General features: G+C 35.3%; 1 protein-coding gene across 1 annotated transcript; it reads right to left on the bottom strand.

Annotated features, from left to right (window-relative positions):
* Window positions 1–6,848: 6,848 nt before the first annotated feature.
* Window positions 6,849–8,158, bottom strand: LOC149243188 (CBL-interacting protein kinase 2-like). Its single transcript, XM_089374448.1, has one exon. It carries the CDS (start codon window positions 7,963–7,965, stop codon window positions 7,138–7,140), a length of 828 nt encoding a protein of 275 aa, XP_089230574.1. The 5' UTR covers window positions 7,966–8,158; the 3' UTR covers window positions 6,849–7,137.
* Window positions 8,159–12,823: the final 4,665 nt, after the last annotated feature.

Below are 12,823 nucleotides of genomic sequence, written 5' to 3'. Positions count from 1 at the left end.
TCCATCCTTTCATGACCACCACCCTGAACATTATATCATCAGATCGTTTTCACCTCCATCAAAATCATTTGCTCCGTTCCGTGTCATTGATGTGGGATTCATTAAGGCCCTCCTGTGACGGATCACTTCTTGTCGACATCAGCTCATTATCCAAGAAGTTGATCTAGGAACACCCCATTCAGTACTTTGAAGCTTGCATGCCTCAATGGCAAGTTTCTCACTTCCGGCGACAGGTTTACATCAATGGCCTTCGACCGAAAAATTTTGCGTGGTGTTCGACGCCAAGTCCTTTATTCACACCACGTGAATTGTACTGCAGTACCTTGAGGATCATTATCATTATCGGTGATTCCTCTCGCGCTTGTTAACAGTTTACGTCATTGACTGGTAATCAAGCGATGTCTTTCCATGTTCGACTTCAAAACATTTCTCACATGGATCGACTTGTACTTCGAGTGAAGATCGGACGAGATTGAAGACCCCAGATCTAGTTTCATCCATCCGGGCTGCGATATATATTCAAGGAAATAAAGACATTAAATGTACAGCATTGCAGCACAGATAATCATCCTACCAAAAGGATGATGGCTCTATCAGAATCATCAGTCTACACTCAGACGATTGTCTGTCCTATGTACATGAAAATGAATTTATAAAGCTGAGCATGGGAATGCCCGCCTCAGCTAGATCATGAAAATAGTATGAAGATAATGTATTGTATTGTATCTTATTACAGGTCTCCTCCCGGCATTGAAAGAACTTCGGATCCTCATAATAAAGCATTTCACCCGACACCAAAAGGTTAACGGCCTCATACTTTAGGGGGCAACTGTTATAGACATTTTTGTGCCTTACAACTCCAAGCATGAAATTTCCATAAACCAAGGGCTCCTAAGTCCCTAAAAGTGTTGTTCTAACCCCTAAAGGAACAAGGTCAACAGATTACAGCTTCTCCTAGAAGTTCTCCACCAGAAACTGCTCAGAATTGGTCAAAACAGGATCATTTCAGCTGCTCCACTGGCTAAGTGCGTTGCATTGCACCTAAATACACTGTGAGGGTGCGTTGCATTTCAAAACTCCCTTCTGTAGGGTGCGATGGGCGAGAAATGACAAATGGCAGTGTCATTCCGCGAGGTGGAGAGGCAATGGAAGCTTCCAGAATCTTCCCCTGTGACACTTGCCTCACTGAATTCGACCAAAGATGAGTAAGAGGCCCTCAGTCTCCAAGTGGAAGCAAGAACTGACAGAGAGAAGACACTAATCAAATCACAAGCTGACTCATCCTCCTTACACATATCTATATATGGATCCCTCATCCCAGAGATCCGGAGGCTGGAATTTTGCATATTGTAAGGAATTGTTGTTGGTTTCTAGAGACATACATCAGATTGTTGGGTGATTTATGCTTTGTTTGAGGTGAAGAGGGGCTTCTTTGCTGGGAGGTTGATGCTGGGTCGAAACCACTGGTTGTAACTCCTCTTGGATCTTTTCTTGCTTATCAATAAAAACTATTTGAGTTTTCCTCCATGCTTTTGTATCATTGATGCTTGTTACATTTTGTGTGGTTAACTTAAATCTGATCCTAAGTTGTTTATGAATATAGATCCTTGTCTTTGTATAGTGCTCTTCTTCTGTGATCTTACAGGTACTTTGTGAAGCTGGGCAAGCAAGGGAGCAGGTAGCTGGAGACTATCAAAGAAGAGAGGAATTGGATCAAAGGATTAGCGCAAGACACCGGTTGGTTCTTTCTATTCCTCTCTGTCTATAATTCATAAAGGAAATACAAAAGTAGTTTTTCTCTGTTTGTTTCTAAGGCAGCTGTCACACCTTAGTGGGATAGAGTAGTTCTAAATAGACACTTTTCCCTGTAACACACGTGGCGCCCTCCGGGCTTGCCACGTGGCGGCTTGTGATTGGCTGTCCAAAAGGAATATTCCAAGGAATATTCCGTGGAATATTATTTTTTTAATTAATTTTTTTTTTTAAATTCAAAAATTAAGGGTTATTGGGCGTTTTTGTTTTTGGCATAACTTTCTCATACGGCGACCGTTTTTCGAACCATTTGCGGTGCCGGAATCAGGAAGACGAGCTCTATTAGGTCGTTTAGGTTCCAATTAGTTCTGAGCACTTTCATTTTTGACCATTTTACGACACTTGGTACTGAGCTCCTGATCAATGTTGCTTGCCTGAGTAAAACTTTGTAAGTTGATAATAGATGTTCAGTATACTGCTGGTTAGTACAATTTGGGATTAAGAGATTTTATGATTCTGAATCTTTAGAGGTATACGCGGGTTGAGCATAAGGAAGTAGCGTATACATATAGGTTCTCTTCATTGAAGTAGCGTATACAGTCTGACATGTGAATTTTTGAGGTTTCTATTGGTTTTGAATGTTGATGCAAGTTTCTGGGTTCAACGCAGTGTTCTGATGACAATGATCTGATTGTTTCAGATTAACTGCATGTTAGTTGATGAAGTTTGAGTTTCTAAATTTCTGATGGGTTATTGATGAATCAAGGTCTTCATATGTTTTGAAAGGTGCTAATGACATCGAGTCTAAAAATTTATGAAACGTGGTCCCTGGTGGAAAATTGGAGTTTTTCTGTAGGCTGGCACCTACGTACTAGTAAACATATTGGCCAGTACAAAAGCTAAGGGGTTGTAGCTCACTTCCAACAGAAGCTGGAGAACGAGAGAAGGGTGTAACCTTCTGTAGGTAGAAGCCTGCGTACTGGTATGAGTCTGCACTAGTACATGATTGTAAACAAATTTTCTTATTATTAAAAGAAGACAGAGACGACAGTAGTAGGTGGTTTTCACCCACATTGGATTTCCACCTTAAATCTTGGTGTTCATGTGTGTTGCTTATGTGTGATGATTTATTCTGGTTTTATTACACTGTCTAATAAGTTACTGATGCATTGGTTTAAGATCAACACATGATAAATTGTCTAAATCACAAGTTCTCTAGTTATACGCTGGTTTCCTTAATCACAGTTGTGTATACACGTTAGTTCACTTCACTGAAGTAACGTATATAAATCTGTTTGAGAAATAAAATTATTGATATGATAATACTGATTCACCCCCCTCTCAGTATTATTTCCAACAAATTTATCTTTAATAGTGAGTTTGTTGAGCTCCCTATAATCCGGACACATGCGCCATGATCCATCCTTTTTGTGCACTAATACTACTAGAGCAGAGAAAGAATTTTGACTAGGTTGAATTATACCAGCCTCTAGGATTTATGCAACCATACGTTCAATTTCACACTTTTGGGCATAGGGATATCTGTATGGCCTGATGTTTGGAGGAACACTTCCTAGAATCAAATGAATAGCATGATCATGATCACGAATAGGTGGGAGACCTTTGGAAGTCTCAAAGACCTTGGAATGATTGTCCAAGACTTTTTGGAAATTTGGAGAAATAAATGATTTCAATGTGGGAACCTCTAGCGAACATAATTGTGAAATTACACCTCGTTGTTCTTTTTTTAGAAGCTTTGTCATACCGTTAGAGCTTATTATCTTTCCTGATTTCCCTGCAATACCTCTTAATTCAACTTCCTTTCCTTCTGCACAAAATTTCATGAAAAGTTCTTGAAAATTAAAAGCTATTGTACCCAAGGATTGTAGCCATTGGACTCCTAGTATAACATCAACACCCCCTATTGGAATGGAAAGCATTGGGCTATTCAATACATATTCTCCCATGGATAGCTTGATATTATGGCACTTTCCAGAGCAATTTATGGTTCCTCCACTTGCAACCATCACTTAAAACTTTGGTGCTGGATATAGGAAGCAATTCAATTCCTTCACTATCTTACAATGAATAAAATTATGGGTTCTTCCCGAATCAATCAACACTATTACCTTTTTCTTCTTGATATGTTCTTCTATCTTAATAATTTGAGGAGTCGTAATTCCAGCCAATGCATTACAACATATGGTCGGATTCATTTCTTCTTTATCTAGGGTTTGTTCTTGGAGTATATCCTTTTCTTTTGACATTTCTTGTTCCTTTTCTTCCTCCTCTTTACAATCTATGTAGAATAATTTATTCTCAGCACACTTATGATCTTTAGTGTATTTGCTATCACAATTGTAACAAAGCCCTTTTGCTCTTTTTTTTCCAATTGTTGTGATGTCAACTTTGTTGGTTGTGGAAGGCTAGGAGCAACAACACTTCCATCTTTATAGTTGTGAGTGGTAGGCTTCCTGGTTGCCATAATTTTGCTTTCCATTTTTTTGTTAACTTGAATGTCTTCTGCAATGAATCGGGTTCTCAAAGGTGAACCTCATGTTAAATATTATTCTTTAAAGTCCCTATGAACACATCAATCATATGCTCTTATGGAATATCTTTTACCCTTATGTTCAATTTTTGGAAGTCCTTAATGTGCTCCATCATTGAACCCTTTTGTTTGAGATTTATCAATTGGCTAAAAAAGGTGTTGCTTTTTGTATCTTCATAATGTGCTATCATTTACTCCGTAAAAATTGCCCAAGTGACAACTTGTTTACGAGATCAAAGCCATCGATACCATACAAACTGATTTGGTTCCAAATATAAAGTTGCAATATGTACCTTTTTTGTGTTTTGGAGATCGAAAAATTGCTCCATATGTAGTATCCATGTTCCAGGATCCTTGCCATCAAACTTCCTCATATCGATTTTTGGAACATGTTGGGTCTTCAATCCAACATTAGAGTCTATAAAATCATGACTAAAATTTCTTTTGTTCTCATCATGAGTTTCCTTTACTACTCTTTCACCATTAGTGACCATTTCTTGTAGCAATTTATTCAAATTTATCTTCAATTCTTTCATCTTATCGTTCATGCCATTCATCTTAGCATCTATGCCATTCATCTTAGCTTCCACGCCATCCATCTTAGCTTCCATCTTAACTTGCATGCCATTCATATTAGCTTCCACACCATTCATCTTGGCTTCATTTACCTTTAGTGAGAGTGAAATTTGTTGTACTTGGTCTTGTAATTTTGATATATCATGTTGCATTTCTTCATCTTCTTCACGGGTCATGCTATAACTTTCAGGTTGCTTACTAGGTGTTTTCATTTTCTTTCTTCGGGGCATTATTTAATGCTAATAATTCTTCATTATTCCCTTTGAATTCCTTTAAACTAATTTTTCAAATCAATCTTATGCAAAATTTAAAAAAAACTACACACCTTTTTTCACTTTGTAAGGGCTCAATATTGAATCTGTTGTATCTCTATAATTGCAGATCTCGAATATCTGAAATCTCGTCCTGTGGTAGCCCTTTGAGTCCTCTTTCTAACCCCGCAAGTCTGATCAAGATTGAATTCTCCAAGGTAGAGTTATGCCAAATCTCCCACGGTGACCTAATAAAATAATTCAGTAGAGCGGACTTGTACGACGTGCCACGTGTCATTGTTTCGACCTTAGTACCTAAAACTAATACATAGAAAACTATAGGCTATCCTCTTTTTGAAACTTCTTATGAAATTTCAATCTGATGCTCAAAACAAAAGGTATGATGATTTTCCCCAAGTCACCTATTTGGAATGTAATTCGGGAGTCTGCAAAAACCCTAACTTCTTCAGATCATATCTCTACAAGTAGCGAGAGAAGCTCTGAAATTCGGACCCGAAGTTCTGAATGATTTCGGCTCAAATGGATTTTTTTTGTAGCTTCTGAAATGCCACGATTACTTGTTTGGAGCAGTAAAACCTTAGAGTTCAAAGCTCTGATACCAAATGTTAGGAAACTAACTCACAAAAAGATAGATCAACACCTTAGAATTCAGCCTATTCGAGGGGACAACCTCCTTTACATTACACAAATGAACAATTCTTGGATGATACAAATGACCAAACTTCCCTTTTATATATAGGAGTCTAAGGGGTCATAATATAATCAAACTGACATAACAATGATAACATAAGATACAAAAATAACACTAATAGGTTTCTATGGGGCATTCTAATAACAATATGGGGACAATAAAAACACGATCATAACAACAAATGATACAATGACAATAGTAATGGGGAATCACTAGTATTATAAAAGCCTAACATTTAGTATGACACCCCAAATGTGAAAATCCATAAGTCCAAAAACGAACATAAACTTTAATTATTTAATATTATTATATTTTAATTTAATATTATTATATTTTAATTAAAAACAATTGAAACAGAATTTTGCACACTATATTATAATAATATTTTGTATTCAATGGAATAAGGAATCATTCATAGTAGATTAATGTTTTTCCAACTATTTCATTTTGACATATTTGGCAGCATTGAAAAAGGTTTAAATCATGTTGTTTTCTTAAATTACCTTTTTTTAAACAACTACAAAACCATATCTCTAATTATCGAATAATAATAAAATATTTCTTTTGTGAATTTTTCTTTTCTCTAATTATCGAATAATAATAAAATATTTCTTTTGTGAATTTTTCTTTTACTTTCAATTTCTGTATGAGGTAGATTAATATGTTTCTTACTTTAATCCCATTTGAAAATTCCTAGAACATGGTGGAATTATGGGCCAGATAAATTGCTTGTCGGTTGGATTCCAAAATATTTTAGTAACATGGATTCATAAATATTTTGAGAATCCCAATAGAGAATTCCTAGACGGTTGGATTCCAAAATATTTTAGTAACATGGATTCATAAATATTCTGGAATTATAGGGCAGATAAATTGTTTGTCGGTTGGATTCCAAAATATATTAGTAACATGGATTCATAAATATTTTGGGAATCCCAAGGATACCCCGTCCTAACAAGTGGAAAGCAATCTTAAATGTAAAACATTCCATCCGTTTTTACAAATTTAAAAAAACAATCTTAAATGTAAATCATTTCATCTGTTTTAACAAATTTACAAGAAAATAATCTGTTTTTCACAAATTTAACAAAACAATCTTAAATGTAAAACATTTCATCTGACACTACGGCCTTAGCGAATGTGATACTTCGCTTCCATACTGTGAAGGTTTCATGGCTTCAAACATAGCTCGCAGTCCTTCTCGATAGGAGAAAGTTTTATTCTATTCTGGCTACACTGCTTTCTCAGATAAATAACACGCCAATGATACAAATCAGATCATGGAAATTGATGTATTATTTCTCCTGACTATTGCCATCCCATGCCCACACAATGTCTTTGAGGCCGGGCCTCAGATCTTGGCTGCAGAACTTACTGTACTCCAGTGTATCCCCGCCGGTTTTCCGAAGCTCTACCATGAAAAACGAGGGAGTGACCTCAAAAATCTCAGCATCAATAGACAATTGCCCCTTCCGTCCCTCCTCCGACCCCTGCAACTTCATCTTGAAGTCTTTTGATTTCTTAAAGCTGAACCGGAACAGGCTTGCAATCTCCTCCAGCTTCGACATTATGTTCGACGCCGGCTGAGTCGAAGTGAACCTCGATTCCTCCTCCTGCTTCATGGTATTGTCCTTGAAGAGCCCGGAGAGATTGAACCCCGGCGAGAGGGAGATTATGTCGAAGGCGTTCAGGCAGGCCGGCTTCGGTACGAAAAACGCAGAGTCAACATCATCGAGGAGATCGACAGTGACGTCTCTATCGGTCTGCGGGCGCTTGAAGTCCCGGCGGAACCAGGGGACCTCCATCAGCTGCGGGACGGTGATCCTCGTCCGGGGATTAGGGTCTAGCAACCGGAGGACGAGCCGGCGGACTTCGGAGGAAAACCAGGGCGGGCACTTGTAGTCTCCCTTGTGGATCTTCTTATACATGATCATCAGATTCGCGTCCTGGAACGGCAAGTAGCCCGCCATGAGCACGAACAGTATGACTCCAAGACCTTGCTCTCCAATATGAACTCCATTCCAAGATCTCTGAGTGTTTCGGCTTATCTTCTGCCTCTGCTCTTTGCACGCGATCTGTGCTGGACCTCCGCGACTAGTAGCATAGACATCCTGCAAGGGCATCTTACTGCATTCTCTGTATATACACAGTGAATCTGTGCATATACTTCAACAAAGCGTATATACAAGCTTTCCTGTGAATATAACTTTAATGGGGAAAAGCAGAGGGCCGGATCACTGAACTCCAAGTAAAGTGTACAGGAGTACTCCACTGAGAACGAAGAAGGACAACACCAATTTATAGAAGATAACTAGTTATTATGGACCCTTCACATGTATGGTGAGAAAGTGGACAATTTTTGGGGTGGGGGCGGGCAGGTGTCTTCCAACTGAATCATTGATTTCTTCGACGAAACTGCTAGGCCTTTAATAGATTATTCTATGAAAATGCTAGGTTTTTCAAAGATTCTTACAGGAAAATGCTTTTACCCTTTTCTAGAAAAGTGAAAATGCTAGGTCTTTCATAGATTATTCCAGGAAAAGGCTTTTAACCATTTCTAAGAATGTTGAAGACCTTCAACTGAACAGTCAAATTATTATTTTTCTATTTCTTCTAGGAATTTGGTCAGATTTTGGAGTTTAGGAATTTGGTGATGTTATTTTTGGTAAAATTCTGGAGTTGGAATTTGGCGATATTATTTTTAGGAATTTTGTCAAATTTGGAGATATGGTTTTTATTCGGATTTTGGAGTTTAGGAATTTGGTGATATTATTTTTGGTAAAATTTTGGAGTTTAGGGATTTGGCGATATTAATTTTAGTAAAATTGTGAAATTTAATTGTTTCAAATGAATGTATAAATAGAGTGTAACACTTTAAAATGAATACAATTTAGTTTTTTGGAATTTCATATAATTTTTTATAAAATTATAAAGTTTAACTGTTTAAAATAAATGTATAAATAAATTAGAACATCGTTAAAAGAAATTAAACACTTTAACTTTAACAAATTACAAAGTTATAACTAACCATTCCAAAAAAGTCCCTACCAAATGAAAATTTACCAAGAAAAATATAAAAACCACAAAAGCCTAATTACTCTCATTGAAACCATAAAAATGTAATTCGCTGTATCATGTGATGCCACTTGCCTACCTATACAGTGTCCCTTTTGTCGTATTCAAATCACTTCACGCTACTTCCTTTGACCTGTATTCCTTACAGTACGCAATTTGGCCACAATATAACAGAGGCGTAGCAGCCATGGAATGCATTTATTATTGATCCTTTTTCTCCTCCACGAATTATTGAAATCAAATTCGAAAGCTCTCCAATCCAAAACTGGGGTCCTTGTTACTCACGTATGTCGCCCGATCATTCAACAGATTTCCAAATGATGTCCACCTTAGAATCCATGATGGCACTGTGGAGCCCATGGCTATTAGTTTACCCATCCAGTGATGTGTGTCAATTGTGAGTCAATGTATTATCATCTACTTCAGAGATTTCATATCCACCTTCATCTTTCAGAATCATGGTATCATGAAATCACGGTGATGTGTGTAATTTTTTCCTTTTCTTAATTAAATAAAGTAGGGAAATTCATTATGAACGGAATGGTTAAATAATGGGATGTGTCATCATATAATTTTGTTGAATGAAAATTATGTCATTTTGATTGGTTATAAGGAATAGAATTTCATTTCTACTCAATATTGATTGGTTTTAGATGGTTAACATATTTTTTTGCAATCAAAAAGATAAAAATCTTGTGAGCATCACTCAATGTAATGAGTGCTAATTGGACTATTAAAAAATCATGAGAAATTACTCAGTTACCACTATCTCTCATGGAAATGGTCATAGATGAATGATCTACTTAACACAGTTGAATCTCAAAAAATGATATCTAATATAATGCACTACGAAAACCCCCAATACTTAATTCAAAAGAGTGAAGGGAACTCTAGTTGAATGGTTCATGAGGCACAATGCTTGCTAAGGTTTTGCAAATGGGGTAGCAAGCTAAGTGGGTTTGATTGTGGGGAAAACTCCACAGTTAAGGGCGCTTGGGTTCTGATCTGGGATGGGTGACCTCCCAGGAAGTCCTTGTTACCAGGATCTAGGATGGGTGACCTCTTGGGAACTCCAAGGAAGTTCTTGTTACTGGGTGCAGCACCGGAAGTGATGATTTACGCTATGTGATTTATTTCACTAGTTTCAATCCCACTTTTTCACCCCTATGTAGACTATTCAAAAATCATGAGAAATTAGTCACTTACGACTTATCTCTCATGGAAATGGTCATAGATGAATGACTTACTTAAAGCACTTTCCCAAAAAATGATATCTAAGATAAAAACTTGTCAAATAATTTTACCTAAACCCATAAACTTGCCCAGAAAAACAATTTTACCACATAGTTTAAACACATTTAATCATCCACTTTTAACCTGTAATTGAGATGAGAGGCTCATTCTACAACCTAGTATGATGTGTAACGCTATCCTTTTCTTATCAGAGTTCAAATTTTAGTTATATAAACTAAAAAAAATATTTTAAAAAATAAAATAATAACTATATAAAACATTTAAATAATGTTAATTCATAAAAAAATTAAACGCGAAAAATTAAATCTCTATTACTTCATAATAAATAAATCCATATTTAAAATAAACCTATACTAATAATAATATCTTAATATTAATAAATTATTATATATTCATATCTCACACATAATGCATATGTCATTAGATTCTTTATTCTATTCTTTTCGTTTGAGGGTGCGGTTAGCTTTTGTAAAAATTAACTGTGTTATCTTTTTGTTTTTCTTGCTGAATAGATAACATACATTTTAATAAAATCATTTTTTTATTAATTAAAATTTATTAGCATAGGATATTGTTATATTTATATTAATAAATCACACAATGTGTTCATATGTCATTGTATGTTTTATTAAAAAAATATTATGAAAAATCAAAACCATTTAAATGAGGAATATCAAAATCAATAGTTCAACATTGTAGAGTATTTAATTTTATATATTAAAATAATAGTAAAAATATTACATACTGTTACTTAAAAATTAAAAGGTTTCACATATGATATTTATTGGTGGCAGAAGGCTATACGTCCATATCCTCTGGGATTCTTATCATAAAGATGGTATTGTATTATATGAATTATGGTTAGAAAATAGCATAATAATTATAAAAAATAATTAACTAATTAATGGAATGTTATTATAAAAAGCTCGAATCAAATGATAAATCAATTTTTCCATTTTAGTTGAGGATCTAGATTTTGGTTGCCAGGTGCTTTTCAATTTTAGGAGACATTGGTTGGACAACGCAATTTGGTCACATCAATAAGAAAATCAAAGTCAGGGAAGGTTTATTTTAATTAAGCATAAAATATTGTCCAAATTAGTTAAAATGGATTAACACTCAGTTTCCAAATTAAAAAAAAAAAAAAAACAACGATTTATTGATGAGGTAAATTAAAAAAATTATTCGAGATTATTTATTTTAATATATTATATTAAAAATTAAAAAATAAATTACAAAATATTTAAAAATGGAAGTGATTTAAAAATATGATGTGGACTTCAAAAAGAAGACAATGAGATTAATATAATTTAAACTGTATGAAATTAACTATAAATTATATATATAAATGTTAGAAAAAAGAGAGGAAAAATAAAATATAATTTCCTTATAAAAAATATAAATTATAATAAATAAATTGGTATTTTTATAATATTTTTTATTTTCTTATTATGTTTTTATAATTGTTTAAAGACAATTAATAATAAAGTCATTATATCTTTAAATATGTTATATTACATTAGAATATTATGGGTTACAGAAATCTCGAGCCCATAAACAGTGAACAGTAAATTGATTTTGACTGAATCAAGTTCACCCTAACTACTCTAAAAGTCTCTCTCCCCTCCCACTAAACTTAACTTGGGGTGATGAGCTTGGTCCAAATATCTTTGTTGAGTTTTGTGTAAAACAGTTACCATCCGCTAGGATACATGGTTCATCAACCATCTCTCATCTTGATATCTCAAATTCCCCCCCTCAAGTTAACATATGAGTATACCTGCCACCCTCGTACCTATTCAATTTTCCCATTCCACAACTTAATTGTACACAATTCCATGCACCACCACACTACAACATTTATACCTGAATAACATGTCTTACAACAAATTAACCTCAAGCTAGTATATGAGTGTAGTTGTCACCCTCATATCTATTTAGGTGGTTCATTCTACAACTTGAATCTCCATCCTCTTTATGCATGAGAGGGATGACATCATATGTTATCATGCTACAATATGTATGCCTAAATTAGGTCTTATAACAACCTTGGGGAATACTTCCTAACTATGTCTAGGTTTTATAACTTGGAATAAACAGTCTAGGGTGTTCAAGCACTACTATGACTCTTCATAACATGCTAGCTCCTTCACCAAGCCTTGACACCATCAAATCCATCTACGTTCTCCATCCATGTAGCCACCTAACCTTTCTCTCACTACCCATGCTTTTGAGCACCTTTTCATTGTGCATCCATTATGCTCTTCTCATCTTGACATGGCCTTCCAACATATTTGTGCTTGCTAGATCTATGCGATCTCTACTTGGCCCAACTCTCAAATATAATCTTACATAGATCCATCCATCATTCAACAATATCATTAATTGTCAACACCAACCAATGACATCCTTGAGGCCTACAACCTTCTTGACCATGCCACGAAGCCAAACCAAAATGTATCCTCTTGATTTTCTTTCTTACCAAGGTCAGATGCTCCTGGACCTCATTTAACTAGTGGAGCCACTTTAATGATTGTCACATTTTAAGGACATTGCTTCCCATAAATGTAGGCAAAAACACACCCCCCTACATTAAACCAAAAGTGCAAATCACAATGTTATCCAAAATAAGGAACAATGCTTTTAGCCAAC

This window comes from Pinus tabuliformis, chromosome 8 (assembly GCF_031772625.1).
Source record: "Pinus tabuliformis cultivar Carrire ecotype Pingquan chromosome 8, CPIR1, whole genome shotgun sequence".
Taxonomy (NCBI): Eukaryota; Viridiplantae; Streptophyta; class Pinopsida; order Pinales; family Pinaceae; genus Pinus; species Pinus tabuliformis.
The sequence above is the reverse complement of the archived record's forward strand: the minus strand, read 5'-3'. Positions and strand labels throughout refer to the sequence as shown.

Bases quoted from the DNA above. Each gene is read 5' to 3' on its own strand.
- LOC149243188 (XM_089374448.1), bottom strand. From the start codon at position 7,965: ATGCCCTTGCAGGATGTCTATGCTACTAGTCGCGGAGGTCCAGCACAG.